The 18,762-nt window shown below is 34.7% G+C and overlaps 3 protein-coding genes across 3 annotated transcripts; all 3 read right to left on the bottom strand.

Moving 5' to 3' along the window:
- Window positions 1–1,601: 1,601 nt before the first annotated feature.
- On the bottom strand, window positions 1,602–2,525 carry LOC121130045 (uncharacterized). Its single transcript, XM_071893699.1, has 3 exons — window positions 2,433–2,525; window positions 2,053–2,374; window positions 1,602–2,017 (listed from the first exon to the last, which is right to left on the bottom strand). The coding sequence occupies exons 1-3, from the start codon at window positions 2,436–2,438 to the stop codon at window positions 1,677–1,679; spliced, it is 669 nt and encodes a 222-aa protein (XP_071749800.1). The 5' UTR covers window positions 2,439–2,525; the 3' UTR covers window positions 1,602–1,676.
- A 3,544-nt stretch (window positions 2,526–6,069) lies between these two features.
- On the bottom strand, window positions 6,070–6,938 carry LOC121130053 (uncharacterized). Its single transcript, XM_071893698.1, has 2 exons — window positions 6,877–6,938; window positions 6,070–6,820 (listed from the first exon to the last, which is right to left on the bottom strand). The coding sequence occupies exons 1-2, from the start codon at window positions 6,880–6,882 to the stop codon at window positions 6,158–6,160; spliced, it is 669 nt and encodes a 222-aa protein (XP_071749799.1). The 5' UTR covers window positions 6,883–6,938; the 3' UTR covers window positions 6,070–6,157.
- A 7,977-nt stretch (window positions 6,939–14,915) lies between these two features.
- Window positions 14,916–15,799, bottom strand: LOC121130049 (uncharacterized). The gene is made up of 2 exons (XM_040725745.2): window positions 15,723–15,799; window positions 14,916–15,665 (listed from the first exon to the last, which is right to left on the bottom strand). Exons 1-2 carry the CDS (start codon window positions 15,726–15,728, stop codon window positions 15,000–15,002), a joined length of 672 nt encoding a protein of 223 aa, XP_040581679.1. The 5' UTR covers window positions 15,729–15,799; the 3' UTR covers window positions 14,916–14,999.
- Between the last annotated feature and the right edge of the window lie 2,963 nt (window positions 15,800–18,762).

The raw sequence follows: 18,762 nt of genomic DNA on the forward strand, positions 1-18,762 counted from the left end.
AACCTGTCTGTATTAATATAGAGAAATTATAATTAATAAATGAATATTTTGAAATTCATAAATCTGAATGCTCAAATTTGATTCTCAATCTACTAGCTACTGATTCATTTGGCATATACCTTCAGATTTAAGCTTATACATAATCCCCATTCCTTTAGCAATTATAATTTTTTTAGTAGCAGAGTATTAATTTAGTAACTATCATTATTCTTCTTTGTTTAAATAGCAATTACAAATTGAAGTGAATAAACTACTGGTTAAAGTTTAAGTATATATTTGTATTTGATAAATGTTTTTTTTTTTAAATCAACTTTCCCTCTCCAAGAAGATGAATATCTAAAAAATAAATATTAGCCGTCTAAAATCTTTTATTTTTCTACATATTATCATAAGAATCAGTACCACTAAAACATATTGGTTATAAGTTATATCCCGACTATTTTAAAATATTGATGAGTCGACTATATAAACTGTTCAATTCCGTTTATAATCATGATTCAAATTAGTGATACTAACTTTTAGTTAAAGTTAATTTTGGTAAATAAATTACGAAAATAATTTTTAAATTACAAGTTTCCAGAATTCTTTAAAAATATTATTTTTTTTTTCGGACGAGTTTTTAGTGAGCAAAAGTGTTTGGCTGAGTAACGAGTATTCAGGCCAGTAACATCTAAAGCCTAAGCCTAATGATCAAACTATACCTCAAATCATATCCTATACGGGCAATCATTCAAAAAATCAATATTTGGAAAGCATTTTCTTAGAAATCAAAGTGAATTAGGTCTCGTTATTTCACCAAATTCTGCTTCAATACAAAAAAGACGCGTATAGTTTGTCAAATATGAGTGAATCAAATGTTGCATTGAAAAATATAAGCTGTTATGAGAGTCTCCAGAGTACAAAAGTTACTCTTAGTGAAATAACTTCACAGTGAATTTATTATCTATTCAAGCTTTGAAGATTTTCATTTGGATAATCATAAATAAAAATGTGGCTAAAATTAGCATAAACATGATAACTTGAAGGCTATTACAAATACTTTAAGCTGCTTAACATAACATTTTTTTTTTTTTGTAATGACAATTAAGATATTTGATTATATGCTAAATAATTATAATATTAATTACTACAATTTATGTAAAATGATTATTCTTGGGCACTTTGTGAACAAAAACCACTTAAAAATTCAAATTAATTTTTTAGTGGGTACTATATGATCTTGTGATTAAAGTGAAAACATATATATATTTGGAAGCTCTCAAATGTTTAAAAAATATATAATTTCCTATGTTTGGTTTTATACAAAAATATATGAGAACTTTAATTATTTCAAGAATAATTAATTAAATAACAATGTAAATTTCAAAATAGAAATTTATTATGAAATAGGAAGCCAAATCTATGATAGGAATGGCTTGAAAAATAGATGACTTAAACAGGATCATGAATCATTAATTATAATGAAAATCCAATAACAAGTTTTAACTTGGATCCATTACTCGTAAAATTTATATACGGGAAGGCATGATGCAACAATTATTGGAGAAGAAACAGGGAAGGCAATTCAATCTTCTTCACTTAACATTATCAAAAACGAACAATTTTCTATTTCAGCTCTGTATTTCAAATAAATATATAAATTTGAGAATAAAATCTAGGATAAATAAATAGTTTCATTAGGCGTGATAGGGAGCAGGGTGATAGGGAGCTGGCTTGTGAGCAGGCTTGTAGGAGTCGTAATGGGGCTCTCCTTCGTATCTGACATCAGCAACATATCCAGAGTAGGCATCAGCAACGTTGTAGGAAACAATTTGAGTACGACCATCGGGAAGGGCAACTCTGTATTCACCGTTGGTGGAGTATCCGTCTCTGTTCTCGTTGGCGGCGAAGTTGGTTCCAGCATAGTCATCAGCGACAGCATATCCGTATTGGTAGACGGCGGGACTATCACCGTAGATCTCAGCAGCGTGATAGGGAGAAGGCTTGTGGACAACGGGAGCTGGGTGGTAGGGAGCTGGTCTGTGAACAACAGGGGCTGGGTGGTAGGAGCAGGTGCTGGGTGATAAGGAGCTGGTCTGTGAACAACAGGGGCTGGGTGGTAGGGAGCTGGATGATAAGGAGCAGGGTGATAGGGAGCGTGAACTGGGGCATGAGCTGGTGCATGGACAGCAGCAATGGGCTTGTAGTCAGCAGTGTAGGGGTTGTGAACATCAGAGGGATCAGCAGCAGGTTGGCTGACTACGGAAGCATGATGAACACCATGAGGTCTGTGGATGGAGGTGTGGACAGGAGCAGCATGTCCGTGTTGGATGGTTTGATGGCTGGATTGGTTAGCAGAGGCAAGAGCCAAAAGAGCGGAAATAACAACGAAAACCTGATAAAAAAGTGAATGATTAGATGTTTGTATGTTATATTAGTTTGTTTCCAAGTACCTTCATGCTTTTGCTGATGTTTATTTTGTTTGATAGTCAGTAAAGAACTGCTTGACTTTTTGTCGTGTGGATGAACCTTTATACGCTTTAATGATAACAATAAAAAGCCCAACTTCATAAGATATTATTATATGTAATGAGACAACACCCAACGCCTTCCATTCCTTTGCGTCACATACGCAACAGTAAAAGTTCCTTTTTATATATATCCAATGTCCCCTTTTTTTACAGTAAACTGTTTCTATCTCAATCACACTTTCCTATATTAATTAATTTTGTTATTTTCAGTTAGACATAATAATTCTCATTATAAAAAGAATAAGGGTTGATTAATAATACAAATCTATATAATAAAATAGAAAAAAATCCTTTAAATTCATTTCTTAGCGTTCCCTACATAAAAATTTAAATTTTTGTAACAATTGATTCCCTTGAATTGTGACTTAATCGGAATGCTCTATATTTAAATTAGTCTCGAAAAATACATTTTGATAAAAATAAATTTCCATAGTTTAGATATCTTCTATATATTAAATCTTTAAAAAGTCTTTTTATCACCTTTTTTATTGAATTTTTGAGGTATATCAAAATATTTTATTACATTGTTGCTTTAACTAGAAAAACAACAAAAAAAACAACAGTATCTTTAAAACAAGGCCTTAAGGATATTTATGGTTTACTTTTAAAAAAAAGTAAAAAGATTACACGTTGCTACTTTTATCCAACCTGGCAACAACACTCTTGACATTATTGAACAGCTGGGAATCAGAGGCTTTACGGTTCATAAAACACGGAATTGCTTGGAGTTAGTAGGTGTCGACATGACCCAAGCTTTGCTTTATTAATATAGATATGTGTAATTGTTTATCTAAGTATATATTTAAAAGTTATAATTGTTTTAAAATAAAATTACGATTTACATTTCCCCCTTGGACCATTTGAAACAATTGGGAGAAGAAATTTATTTAATATATTGATATATGCAATTCTTTATTTTAATTCCATTTAAAATGATATTTTGATAAATAAATAGGTATTGTTCAAATGCTATATAACCTATGTCTTACTTATATATAAACTTTACCGTCACCGTTTTTCTTGGTAGCAAGGACACTCACTATTATTATATAATACACCCCAAACCACGGGTTATGCAGGTGAACTGCTGTGCCCGAGGCAACTTAAATTTCTTCATCGCCCATACTTGAGCAACAAGAAAACTTCATAAAATCTCGAAATACACTCCGACTCTCAGGGTTTGCAGCTGAAGTACTCGGCCTCAAAGGAACTAACGGATGGATTCTTCTGAAATTTTCCATGTTGGTTCCAAAGTCTCCAGAAACGGTTCTGCTAACATTTTTTTGGGGGTCGAATCTATGGCCGCCTTAAAATAGCATTATTTACAGCTGTACAACTTGAGGTTCGGGGTATATTTTGGATACTGGAAGGGTTCTTTGATACTCAAGGAAGCAGGGGTAGATGAATTCAATTAGTTATCATGAGACATGATGGATTATATATATTGGAAAAGACCCATGGATTAACGAACGAGGATAATATCAGTAAAGAGCATTTATCCATAAATTAAATATCAATTTTCGGCCAAATGTCCCAAATGGTCCTTGGGCAAAATGTAAATTCAGTTAATTTTCTTTCAGCCAAATGTCTGTTCGGAAAATATTCCTTTGACGTCATGTTTTTGGGAGGAAAAAGTACGCTTGGAGGTTTACAATGTCTGTAAGTGCATGGAATAGAAGAGGGGGGGCTTAAGGATCGTCCTCCCTCAGAACATCCGATAAAACTTGATTCACATAGCATAAAAATGAGTTTGAAATAAAGGCAGGGATGTCCATGGTTGAACTTGCTGTGAAGAAGTCTGAATATCCTGCCACTATGTATGAATTAATCGTAAATGACGGAGTTTAATTATTTGAGATATTTAGAAATGGTTTTCCTGTCTCAAAGGCACAGATAACTACGTTACGAACGTGGTGGGTCCCTTTTGAATTTTATCAAGCATAACAGAAATTGTGTTTATTTGTTCTCGGATGAGTAGACATTTGATATTGATTGAGTCGTAACTCAGCAAAATAATCAGGTAAAAAGTAACCCTGAAGGTTGATTTTTTTGGCGGGGGAGCTTGGTGATTTGGAATTTTTTGGAAAAAAAAATTAAATTAAATGTCAAATATTATTTTTTTTGGGGAAAAAATTGAAAAAATAAATTTTTTAGAAAAATACTTAAAAAATGAAATTTCAATTTTCAACCCACCCGTGTGGACACCCTTGGTAGCCATAATGAAATTTGTTTCATATTCAGGACGAAATATCCTTCATCAGTAATAATTCAAGATGTTTTAGGACATAATCCACTTATCTGTTTTGCCCAAGGATGCTGATTAACAGCAGCCAACAACTTGATGATCATGTAGAAAAAGCTTCTCCTTAGATTTACAAAATCACTAAGCTGTCTCGAAAGTCTAGTTGGGTATTCACATGCTGCAAATATTGTTCAAGAATGAATGTCAAAAAGACTGGACATTAAATAGAACAAAATATTGTCTTCACATAGGCCCGACTAAAGCCTATTGTAAATATGGCGGCAAATATAATCCATACGTTGCCAAATACATCATATGAATATTGTAGACCTGAACAACAATCAATGGAGAAAATTTACTAAATTCTTTTTATCAGGAGACGCAAAATAAATTTAAAAATCACATAACTGTACTGACATATATCTTCATAACTAACAACAACACCCTCTGAGAAACCAGAATGCGGCCACCATACATTCTGGAAGGTAATCTTCTCGAATTTTCTTTCTGGTCGCACATCGATCGAGAAAAGATCCTGTAGAGCCAGTCATTCAAACGTCGAAGCCATGAAGGCCTCTGTCTACGATTAGTGGGCTCCCATGTATCCAAACTTCATTTGCAATACTTGTAACACTTTTCAGAAGAGGCTCTTCACCATCTGTGAGGGCAACGGCGGCCCAATAGATAAAATAAATTTGAGATTGGCTATGGATCAGAAAAAGATTAATAAAGATTTTTGGTAAATATATAATTAATGAATGGTATTCTGCTTGGTCGATTCAGTCGATTATAGTGCCTCGAATATTTTAAAATTTTACTACCGGAAAGAAAAATGCGCCAAAAGCGACCAAGAAGATTTGTTATGTATAGGGTGCCGATAGTCTTCCAGCTTGTGTTTGACAACAGTGGTTCGAACAATCCTTTAATACTGCCTTCTTCTGTGAACAACACAACCGTTTGAAGCTGGGGATTGAACACAAGCTCCCAGAATTGGTGAAATTTTATTGTTTAATGGGAGACACTCCCTCACTGTGGGGATCATACTTATTACTTCTATGTTATTTAATTTTTTCTACTTTACAATTCCAAATCATAAAATATGTTAATTTGAAATGAGTGAAAACCTCAAAGATTACTAAAATAAGTAACTGATGGATTTAACTTATTTATAGGTTCTATTACGTAAATACAAATGAATGGAGGAACAATTAATCAATGGTTTTTATGGATGTCACTCTTGCAATTATTTTGCAACTACCCAACTTAAAAATATGTATGATGAAATATATGTACCACTGAATTAATTATATTGCAAGATAACGTTTTGCGAAGTATACTTCAGCACTGTATTTCAAATAAATATATAAATTTGAGAATAAAATCTAGGATAAATAAATAGTTTCACTTAGGCGTGATAGGGAGCAGGGTGATAGGGAGCTGGCTTATGAGCAGGCTTGTAGGAGTCGTAATGAGGCTCTCCTTCGTATCTGACATCAGCAACATATCCAGAGTAAGCATCAGCCACGTTGTAGGAAACAATTTGTGTACGGCCATCGGGAAGGGCAACTCTGTATTCACCGTTGGTGGAGTATCCGTCTCTGTTCTCGTTGGCAGCAAAGTTGGTTCCAGCATAGTCATCAGCAACAGCATATCCGTATTGGTAGACGGCGGGACTATCACCGTAGATCTCAGCAGCGTGATAGGGAGAAGGCTTGTGGACAACGGGAGCTGGGTGGTAGGGAGCTGGTCTGTGAACAACAGGGGCTGGGTGGTATGGAGCAGGTGCTGGGTGATAAGGAGCTGGATGGTAAGGAGCAGGGTGATAGGGAGCGTGAACTGGGGCATGAGCTGGTGCGTGGACAGCAGCAATGGGCTTGTAGTCAGCAGTGTAGGGGTTGTGAACGTCAGAGGGATCAGCAGCGGGTTGGCTGACTACGGAAGCATGATGAACACCATGAGGTCTGTGGATGGATGTGTGGACGGGAGCAGCATGTCCGTGTTGGATGGTTTGATGGCTGGATTGGTTAGCAGAGGCAAGAGCCAAAAGAGCGGAAATAACAACGAAAACCTGATAAAAAGTGAATGATTAGATGTTTGTATGTTATATTAGTTTGTTTCCAGTACCTTCATGCTATTGCTGATGTTTATTTTGTTTGATAGTCAGTAAAGAACTGCTTGACTTCTTGTTGTGTGGATGAACCTTTATACGCTTGGATGATAATAATAAAAAGCCCAACTGCATAAGATATTATTATATGTAATGAGACAACACCCAACGCCTTCCATTCCTTTGCGTCACATACGCAACAGTAAAAGTTCCTTTTTATATATATCCAATGTCCCCTTTTTTACAGTAAACTGTTTCTATCTCAATCACACTTTCCTATATTCATTAATTTTGTTATTTTTAGTTAGACATAATAATTCTCATTATAAAAAGAATAAGGGTTGATTAATAATACAAATCTATTTAATAAAATAGAAAAAAATCCTTTAAATTCATTTCTTAGCGTTCCCTACATAAAAATTTAAATTTTTGTAACAATTGATTCCCTTGAATTGTGACTTAATCGGAATGCTCTATATTTAAATTAGTCTCGAAAATACATTTTGATAAAAATAAATTTCCATAGTTTAGATATCTTCTATATATTAAATCTTTAAAAAGTCTTTTTATCACCTTTTTATTGAATTTTGAGGGATATACAAATATTTTATTACATTGTTGCTTTAACTAGAAAAACAACAAAAAAAAACAACAGTATCTTTAAAACAAGGCCTTAAGGATATTTATGGTTTACTTTTAAAAAAAGTAAAAAGATTACACGTTGCTACTTTTATCAACATTGACATCATCGAACAGCTGGGAATTAGAGGCTTTACGGTTCATAAAACAGGGTATTGCTTGGAGTTAGTAGGTGTCGACATGACCCAAGCTTTGTTTTATTAATATAGATATGTGTAATTGTTTATCTAAGTATACATTTAAAAGTTATAATTGTTTTAAAATAAAATTACGATTTACATTTCCCCCTTGGACCATTTGAAACATTTGGCAGAAGAAATTTATTTAATATATTGATATATGCGATTCTATATTTTAATTCCATTTAAAATGATATTTTGATAAATAAATAGGTATTGTTCAAATGCTATATAACCTATGTCTTACTTATATATAAACTTTACCCTCACCGTTTTTCTTGGTAGCAAGGACACTTACTATTATTATAAAATACACCCCAAACCACGGGTTATGCAGGTGAACTGCTGTGCCCGAGGCAACTTAAATTTCTTCATCGTCCATACTTGAGCAACAAGAAAATTTCATAAAATCTCGAAATACACTCTGACTCTTAGGGTTTGCAGCTGAAGTACTCGGCCTCAAAGAAACTAATGGATGGATTCTTCTGAAATTTTCCATGTTGGTTCCAAAGTCTCCAGAAACGGTTCTGCTAAAATTTTTTGGGGTCGAATCTATGGCCGCCTTAAAATAGCATTATTTACAGCTGTACAACTTGAGGTTCGGGGTATATTTTGGATACTGGAAGGGTTCTTTGATACTCAAGGAAGCAGGGGTAGATGAATTCAATTAGTTATCATGAGACATGATGGATTATATATATTGGAAAAGACCCATGGATTAACGAACGAGGATAATATCAGTAAAGAGCATTTATCCATAAATTAAATATCAATTTTCGGCCAAATGTCCCAAATGGTCCTTGGGCAAAATGTAAATTCAGTTAATTTTCTTTCAGCAAAATGTCTGTTCGGAAAAATTCCTTTGACGTCATGTTTTTGGGAGGAAAAAGTACGCTTGGAGGTTTACAATGTCTGTAAGTGCATGGAATAGAAAAATGGGGGCCTTAAGAATCGTCCTCCCTCAGAACATCCGATAAAACTTGATTTACATAGCATGAAAATGAGTTTGAAATAAAGGCAGGGATGTCCATGGCTGAACTTGCTGTGAAGAAGTCTGAATATCCTGCCACTATGTATGAATTAATCGTAAATGACGGAGTTTAATTATTTGAGATATTTAGAAATGGTTTTCCTGTCTCAAAGGCACAGATAACTACGTTACGAACGTGGTGGGTCCCTTTTGAATTTTATCAAGCATAACAGAAATTGTGTTTATTTGTTCTCGGATGAGTAGACATTCGATATTGATTGAGTCGTAACTCAGCAAAATAATCAGGTAAAAAGTAACCCTGAAGGTTGATTTTTTGGCGGGGAGCTTGGTGATTTGGAATTTTTGAAAAAAAATTAAATTAAATTGCAAATATTATTTTTTTGGGGAAAAAATTGAAAAAATAAATTTTTTAGAAAAATACTTAAAAAATGAAATTTCAATTTTCAACCCACCCGTGTGGACACCCCTGGTAGCCATAATGAAATTTGTTTCATATTCAGGACGAAATATCCTTCATCAGTAATAATTCAAGATGTTTTAGGACATAATCCACTTATCTGTTTTGCCCAAGGATGCTGATTAACAGCAGCCAACAACTTGATGATCATGTAGAAAAAGCTTCTCCTTAGATTTACAAAATCACTAAGCTGTCTCGAATGTCTAGTTGGGTATTCACATGCTGCAAATATTGTTCAAGAATGAATGTCAAAAAGACTGGACATTAAATAGAACAAAATATTGTCTTCACATAGGCCCGACTAAAGCCTATTGTAAATATGGCGGCAAATATAATCCATACGTTGCCAAATACATCATATGAATATTGTAGACCTGAACAACAATCAATGGAGAAAATTTACTAAATTCTTTTTATCAGGAGACGCAAAATAAATTTAAAAAAATCACATAACTGTACTGACATATCTTCATAACTAACAACAACACCCTCTGAGAAACCAGAATGCGGCCACCATACATTCTGGAAGGTAATCTTCTCGAATTTTCTTTCTGGTCGCACATCGAGAAAAGATCCTGTAGAGCCAGTCATTCAAACGTCGAAGCCATGAAGGCCTCTGTCTACGATTAGTGGGCTCCCATGTATCCAAACTTCATTTGCAATACTTGTAACACTTTTCAGAAGAGGCTCTTCACCATCTGTGAGGGCAACGGCGGCCCAATAGATAAAATAAATTTGAGATTGGCTATGGATCAGAAAAAGATTAATAAAGATTTTTGTTAAATATATAATTAATGAATGGTATTCTGCTTGGTCGATTCAGTCGATTATAGCGCCTCGAATATTTTAAAATTTTACGACCGGAAAGTAAAAATGCGCCAAAATCGACCAAGAAGATTTGTTATGTATAGGGTGCCGATAGTCTTCCAGCTTGTGTTTCACAACAGTGGTTCGAACAATCCTTTAATACTGTCTTCTTCTGTGAACAACACAACCGTTTGAAGCTGGGACTGAACACAAGCTCCCAGAATTGGTGAAATTTTATTGTTTAATGGGAGACACTCCCTCACTGTGGGGATCATACTTATTACTTCTATGTTATTTAATTTTTTTCTACTTTACAATTCCAAATCATAAAAATATGTTAATTTGAATTGAGTGAAAACCTCAAAGATTACTAAAATAAGTAACTGATGGATTTAACTTATTTATAGGTTCTATTACGTAAATAGAAATGAATGGAGGAACCATTCATCAATGGTTTTTATGGATGTCACTCTTGCAATTATTTTGCAACTACCCAACTTAAAAATATGTATGAAGAAATATATGTACCACTGAATTAATTATATTGCAAGATAACGTTTTGCGAAGTATACTTCAGCACTGTATTTCAAATAAATATATAAATTTGAGAATAAAATCTAGGATAAATAAATAGTTTCACTTAGGCGTGATAGGGAGCAGGGTGATAGGGAGCTGGCTTATGAGCAGGCTTGTAGGAGTCGTAATGAGGCTCTCCTTCGTATCTGACATCAGCAACATATCCAGAGTAAGCATCAGCCACGTTGTAGGAAACAATTTGTGTACGGCCATCGGGAAGGGCAACTCTGTATTCACCGTTGGTGGAGTATCCGTCTCTGTTCTCGTTGGCAGCAAAGTTGGTTCCAGCATAGTCATCAGCAACAGCATATCCGTATTGGTAGACGGCGGGACTATCACCGTAGATCTCAGCAGCGTGATAGGGAGAAGGCTTGTGGACAACGGGAGCTGGGTGGTAGGAGCTGGTCTGTGAACAACAGGGGCTGGGTGGTATGGAGCAGGTGCTGGGTGATAAGGAGCTGGATGGTAAGGAGCAGGGTGATAGGGAGCGTGAACTGGGGCATGAGCTGGTGCGTGGACAGCAGCAATGGGCTTGTAGTCAGCAGTGTAGGGGTTGTGCACGTCAGAGGGATCAGCAGCGGGTTGGCTGACTACGGAAGCATGATGAACACCATGAGGTCTGTGGATGGATGTGTGGACGGGAGCAGCATGTCCGTGTTGGATGGTTTGATGGCTGGATTGGTTAGCAGAGGCAAGAGCCAAAGAGCGGAAATAACAACGAAAACCTGATAAAAAAGTGAATGATTAGATGTTTGTATGTTATATTAGTTTGTTTCCAAGTACCTTCATGCTATTGCTGATGTTTATTTTGTTTGATAGTCAGTAAAGAACTGCTTGACTTTTTGTCGTGTGGATGAACCTTTATACGCTTGAATGATAATAATAAAAAGCCCAACTTCATAAGATATTATTATATGTAATGAGACAACACCCAACGCCTTCCATTCCTTTGCGTCACATACGCAACAGTAAAAGTTCCTTTTTATATATATCCAATGTCCCCTTTTTTTACAGTAAACTGTTTCTATCTCAATCACACTTTCCTATATTCATTAATTTTGTTATTTTCAGTTAGACATAATAATTCTCATTATAAAAAGAATAAGGGTTGATTAATAATACAAATCTATTTAATAAAATAGAAAAAAATCCTTTAAATTCATTTCTTAGCGTTCCCTACATAAAAATTTAAATTTTTGTAACAATTGATTCCCTTGAATTGTGACTTAATCGGAATGCTCTATATTTAAATTAGTCTCGAAAAATACATTTTGATAAAAATAAATTTCCATAGTTTAGATATCTTCTATATATTAAATCTTTAAAAAGTCTTTTATCACCTTTTTTATTGAATTTTTGAGGTATATAAAAATATTTTATTACATTGTTGCTTTAACTAGAAAAACAACAAAAAAAACAACAGTATCTTTAAAACAAGGCCTTAAGGATATTTATGGTTTACTTTTAAAAAAGTAAAAAGATTACACGTTGCTACTTTTATCAACATTGACATCATCGAACAGCTGGGAATTAGAGGCTTTACGGTTCATAAAACAGGGTATTGCTTGGAGTTAGTAGGTGTCGACATGACCCAAGCTTTGTTTTATTAATATAGATATGTGTAATTGTTTATCTAAGTATACATTTAAAAGTTATAATTGTTTTAAAATAAAATTACGATTTACATTTCCCCCTTGGACCATTTGAAACATTTGGCAGAAGAAATTTATTTAATATATTGATATATGCGATTCTATATTTTAATTCCATTTAAAATGATATTTTGATAAATAAATAGGTATTGTTCAAATGCTATATAACCTATGTCTTACTTATATATAAACTTTACCCTCACCGTTTTTCTTGGTAGCAAGGACACTTACTATTATTATAAAATACACCCCAAACCACGGGTTATGCAGGTGAACTGCTGTGCCTGAGGCAACTTAAATTTCTTCATCGTCCATACTTGAGCAACAAGAAAATTTCATAAAATCTCGAAATACACTCTGACTCTTAGGGTTTGCAGCTGAAGTACTCGGCCTCAAAGAAACTAATGGATGGATTCTTCTGAAATTTTCCATGTTGGTTCCAAAGTCTCCAGAAACGGTTCTGCTAAAATTTTTTGGGGTCGAATCTATGGCCGCCTTAAAATAGCATTATTTACAGCTGTACAACTTGAGGTTCGGGGTATATTTTGGATACTGGAAGGGTTCTTTGATACTCAAGGAAGCAGGGGTAGATGAATTCAATTAGTTATCATGAGACATGATGGATTATATATATTGGAAAAGACCCATGGATTAACGAACGAGGATAATATCAGTAAAGAGCATTTATCCATAAATTAAATATCAATTTTCGGCCAAATGTCCCAAATGGTCCTTGGGCAAAATGTAAATTCAGTTAATTTTCTTTCAGCCAAATGTCTGTTCGGAAAATATTCCTTTGACGTCATGTTTTTGGGAGGAAAAAGTACGCTTGGAGGTTTACAATGTCTGTAAGTGCATGGAATAGAAAAATGGGGGGGCCTTAAGAATCGTCCTCCCTCAGAACATCCGATAAAACTTGATTTACATAGCATGAAAATGAGTTTGAAATAAAGGCAGGGATGTCCATGGTTGAACTTGCTGTGAAGAAGTCTGAATATCCTGCCACTATGTATGAATTAATCGTAAATGACGGAGTTTAATTATTTGAGATATTTAGAAATGGTTTTCCTGTCTCAAAGGCACAGATAACTACGTTACGAACGTGGTGGGTCCCTTTTGAATTTTATCAAGCATAACAGAAATTGTGTTTATTTGTTCTCGGATGAGTAGACATTCGATATTGATTGAGTCGTAACTCAGCAAAATAATCAGGTAAAAAGTAACCCTGAAGGTTGATTTTTTGGCGGGGAGCTTGGTGATTTGGAATTTTTTGAAAAAAAAAATTAAATTAAATGTCAAATATTATTTTTTTTGGGGAAAAAATTGAAAAAATAAATTTTTTAGAAAAATACTTAAAAATGAAATTTCAATTTTCAACCCAACCGTGTGGACACCCTTGGTAGCCATAATGAAATTTGTTTCATATTCAGGACGAAATATCCTTCATCAGTAATAATTCAAGATGTTTTAGGACATAATCCACTTATCTGTTTTGCCCAAGGATGCTGATTAACAGCAGCCAACAACTTGATGATCATGTAGAAAAAGCTTCTCCTTAAATTTACAAAATCACTAAGCTGTCTCGAATGTCTAGTTGGGTATTCACATGCTGCAAATATTGTTCAAGAATGAATGTCAAAAAGACTGGACATTAAATAGAACAAAATATTGTCTTCACATAGGCCCGACTAAAGCCTATTGTAAATATGGCAGCAAATATAATCCATACGTTGCCAAATACATCATATGAATATTGTAGACCTGAACAACAATCAATGGAGAAAATTTACTAAATTCTTTTTATCAGGAGACGCAAAATAAATTTAAAAAAATCACATAACTGTACTGACATATCTTCATAACTAACAACAACACCCTCTGAGAAACCAGAATGCGGCCACCATACATTCTGGAAGGTAATCTTCTCGAATTTTCTTTCTGGTCGCACATCGAGAAAAAAGATCCTGTAGAGCCAGTCATTCAAACGTCGAAGCCATGAAGGCCTCTGTCCACGATTAGTGGGCTCCCATGTATCCAAACTTCATTTGCAATACTTGTAACACTTTTCAGAAGAGGCTCTTCACCATCTGTGAGGGCAACGGCGGCCCAATAGATAAAATAAATTTGAGATTGGCTATGGATCAGAAAAAGATTAATAAAGATTTTTGTTAAATATATAATTAATGAATGGTATTCTGCTTGGTCGATTCAGTCGATTATAGTGCCTCGAATATTTTAAAATTTTACTACCGGAAAGGGAAAAACGCACCAAAAGCGATCAAGAAGATTTGTTATGTATAGGGTGCCGATAGTCTTCCAGCTTGTGTTTGACAACAGTGGTTCGAACAATCCTTTAATACTGCCTTCTTCTGTGAACAACACAACCGTTTGAAGCTGGGGATTGAACACAAGCTCCCAGAATTGGTGAAATTTTATTGTTTAATGGGAGACACTCCCTCACTGTGGGGATCATACTTATTACTTCTATGTTATTTAAATTTTTTCTACTTTACAACTCCAAATCATAAAAAATATATTAATTTGAATTGAGTGAAAACCTCAAAGATTACTAAAATAAGTAACTGATGGATTTAACTATTTAACTGATAGGTTCTATTACGTAAATACAAATGAATGCAAGAACAATTAATCAAAGGTTTTTATGGATGTAACTCTTGCAATTATTTTGCAACTACCCAACTTAAAAATATGTATGAAGAAATATATGTACCACTGAATTAATTATATTGAAAGATAACGTTTTGCGAAGTATACTTCAGCACTGTATTTCAAATAAATATATAAATTTGAGAATAAAATCTAGGATAAATAAATAGTTTCACTTAGGCGTGATAGGGAGCAGGATGGTAGGGAGCTGGCTTGTGAGCAGGCTTGTAGGAGTCGTAATGAGGCTCTCCTTCGTATCTGACATCAGCAACATATCCAGAGTAAGCATCAGCAACGTTGTAGGAAACAATTTGTGTGCGGCCATCGGGAAGGGTAACTCTGTATTCACCGTTGGTGGAGTATCCGTCTCTGTTCTCGTTGGCGGCGAAGTTGGTTCCAGCATAGTCATCAGCGACAGCATATCCGTATTGGTAGACGGCGGACTATCACCGTAGATCTCAGCAGCGTGATAGGGAGAAGGCTTGTGGACAACGGGAGCTGGGTGGTAAGGAGCAGGTGCTGGGCGGTAAGGAGCTGGTCGGTGAACAACAGGGGCTGGGTGGTAGGGAGCTGGGTGATAAGGAGCAGGGTGATAGGGAGCGTGAACTGGGGCATGAGCTGGTGCGTGGACAGCAGCAATGGGCTTGTAGTCAGCAGTGTAGGGGTTGTGAACATCAGAGGGATCAGCAGCGGGTTGGCTGACTACGGAAGCATGATGAACACCATGAGGTCTGTGGATGGAGGTGTGAACAGGAGCAGCATGTCCGTGTTGGATGGTTTGATGGCTGGATTGGTTAGCAGAGGCAAGAGCCAAAAGAGTGGAAATAACAACGAAAACCTGATAAAAAGTGAATGATTAGATGTTTGTATGTTATATTAGTTTGTTTCCCAGTACCTTCATGCTATTGCTGATGTTTATTTTGTTTGATAGTCAGTAAAGAACTGCTTGACTTTTTGTCGTGTGGATGAACCTTTATACGCTTTAATGATAACAATAAAAAGCCCAACTTCATAAGATATTATTATATGTAATGAGACAACACCCAACGCCTTCCATTCCTTTGCGTCACATACGCAATAGTAAAAGTTCCTTTTTATATATATCCAATGTCCCCTTTTTTTACAGTAAACTGTTTCTATCTCAATCACACTTTCCTATATTCATTAATTTTGTTATTTTCAGTTAGACATAATAATTCTCATTATAAAAGAATAAGGGTTGATTAATAATACAAATCTATTTAATAAAATAGAAAAAATCCTTTTAATTCATTTCTTAGCGTTCCCTACATAAAAATTTAAATTTTTGTAACAATTGAATCCCTTGAATTGTGACTTAATCGGAATGCTCTATATTTAAATTAGTCTTGAAAAATACATTTTGATAAAAATAAATTTCCATTGTTTAGATATCTTCTATATATTAAATCTTTAAAAAGTCTTTTTATCACGTTTTCTATTGAATTTTTTGAGGTATATAAAAATATTTTATTAAATTGTTGCTTTAACCAGAAAAACAACAAAAAAACAACAACAGTATCTTTAAAACAAGGCCTTAAGGATATTTATGGTTTACTTTTTAAAAAAAAGTAAAAAGATTACACGTTGCTACTTTTATCCTACATGGCAACAATACGCTTGACATCATCGAACAGCTGGGAATCAGAGGCTTTACGGTTCATAAAACACGGCATTGCTTGGAGTTAGTAGGTGTCGACATGACCCAAGCTTTGCTTTATTAATATAAATATTCAGAAGTGTTTATTTAAGTATGTATTTAAAAGTTATAATTGTTTTAAAATAAAATTACGATTTACATTTCCCCCTTGGACCATTTGAAACATTTGGCAGAAGAAATTTATTTAATATATTGATATATGCGATTCTATATTTTAATTCCATTTAAAATGATATTTTGATAAATAAATAGGTATTGTTCAAATGCTATATAACCTATGTCTTAGTTATATATAAACTTTACCCTCACCGTTTTTCTTGGTAGCAAGGACACTTACTATTATTATATAATACACCCCAAACCACGGGTTATGCAGGTGAACTGCTGTGCCCGAGGCAACTTAAATTTCTTCATCGCCCATACTTGAGCAACAAGAAAACTTCATAAAATCTCGAAATACACTCCGACTCTCAGGGTTTGCAGCTGAAGTACTCGGCCTCAAAGAAACTAACGGATGGATTCTTCTGAAATTTTCCATGTTGGTTCCAAAGTCTCCAGAAACGGTTCTGCTAACATTTTTGGGGTCGAATCTATGGCCGCCTTAAAATAGCATTATTTACAGCTGTACAACTTGAGGTTCGGGGTATATTTTGGATACTGGAAGGGTTCTTTGATACTCAAGGAAGCAGGGGTAGATGAATTCAATTAGTTATCATGAGACATGATGGATTATATATATTGGAAAAGACCCATGGATTAACGAACGAGGATAATATCAGTAAAGAGCATTTATCCATAAATTAAATATCAATTTTCGGCCAAATGTCCCAAATGGTCCTTGGGCAAAATGTAAATTCAGTTAATTTTCTTTCAGCAAAATGTCTGTTCGGAAAAAAAATTCCTTTGACGTCATGTTTTTGGGAGGAAAAAGTACGCTTGGAGGTTTACAATGTCTGTAAGTGCATGGAATAGAAAAATGGGGGCCTTAAGAATCGTCCTCCCTCAGAACATCCGATAAAACTTGATTTACATAGCATGAAAATGAGTTTGAAATAAAGGCAGGGATGTCCATGGCTGAACTTGCTGTGAAGAAGTCTGAATATCCTGCCACTATGTATGAATTAATCGTAAATGACGGAGTTTAATTATTTGAGATATTTAGAAATGGTTTTCCTGTCTCAAAGGCACAGATAACTACGTTACGAACGTGGTGGGTCCCTTTTGAATTTTATCAAGCATAACAGAAATTGTGTTTATTTGTTCTCGGATGAGTAGACATTCGATATTGATTGAGTCGTAACTCAGCAAAATAATCAGGTAAAAAGTAACCCTGAAGGTTGATTTTTTGGCGGGGAGCTTGGTGATTTGGAATTTTTTGAAAAAAAATTAAATTAAATTGCAAATATTATTTTTTTTGGGGAAAAAATTGAAAAAATAAATTTTTTAGAAAAATACTTAAAAAATGAAATTTCAATTTTCAACCCACCCGTGTGGACACCCTTGGTAGCCATAATGAAATTTGTTTCATATTCAGGACGAAATATCCTTCATCAGTAATAATTCAAGATGTTTTAGGACATAATCCACTTATCTGTTTTGCCCAAGGATGCTGATTAACAGCCGCCAACAACTTGATGATCATGTAGAAAATGTTCTCCTTAAATTTACAAAATCACTAAGCTGTCTCGAATGTCTAGTTGGGTATTCACATGCTGCAAATATTGTTCAAGAATGAATGTCAAAAAGACTGGACATTAAATAGAACAAAATATTGTCTTCACATAGGCCCGACTAAAGCCTATTGTAAATATGGCGGCAAATATAATCCATACGTTGCCAAATACATCATATGAATATTGTAGACCTGAACAACAATCAATGGAGAAAATTTACTAAATTCTTTTTATCAGGAGACGCAAAATAAATTTAAAAAATCACATAACTGTACTGACATATATCTTCATAACTAACAACAACACCCTCTGAGAAACCAGAATGCGGCCACCATACATTCTGGAAGGTAATCTTCTCGAATTTTCTTTCTGGACGCACATCGAGAAAAGATCCTGTAGAGCCAGTCATCCAAACGTCGAAGCCATGAAGGCCTCTGTCCACGATTAGTGGGCTCCCATGTATCCAAACTTCATTTGCAATACTTGTAACACTTTTCAGAAGAGGCTCTTCACCATCTGTGAGGGCAACGGCGGCCCAATAGATAAAATAAATTTGAGATTGGCTATGGATCAGAAAAAAGATT

The sequence above is a fragment of the Lepeophtheirus salmonis genome, chromosome Z (genome assembly GCF_016086655.4).
Source record: "Lepeophtheirus salmonis chromosome Z, UVic_Lsal_1.4, whole genome shotgun sequence".
In the NCBI taxonomy this organism is placed as follows: domain Eukaryota; kingdom Metazoa; phylum Arthropoda; class Copepoda; order Siphonostomatoida; family Caligidae; genus Lepeophtheirus; species Lepeophtheirus salmonis.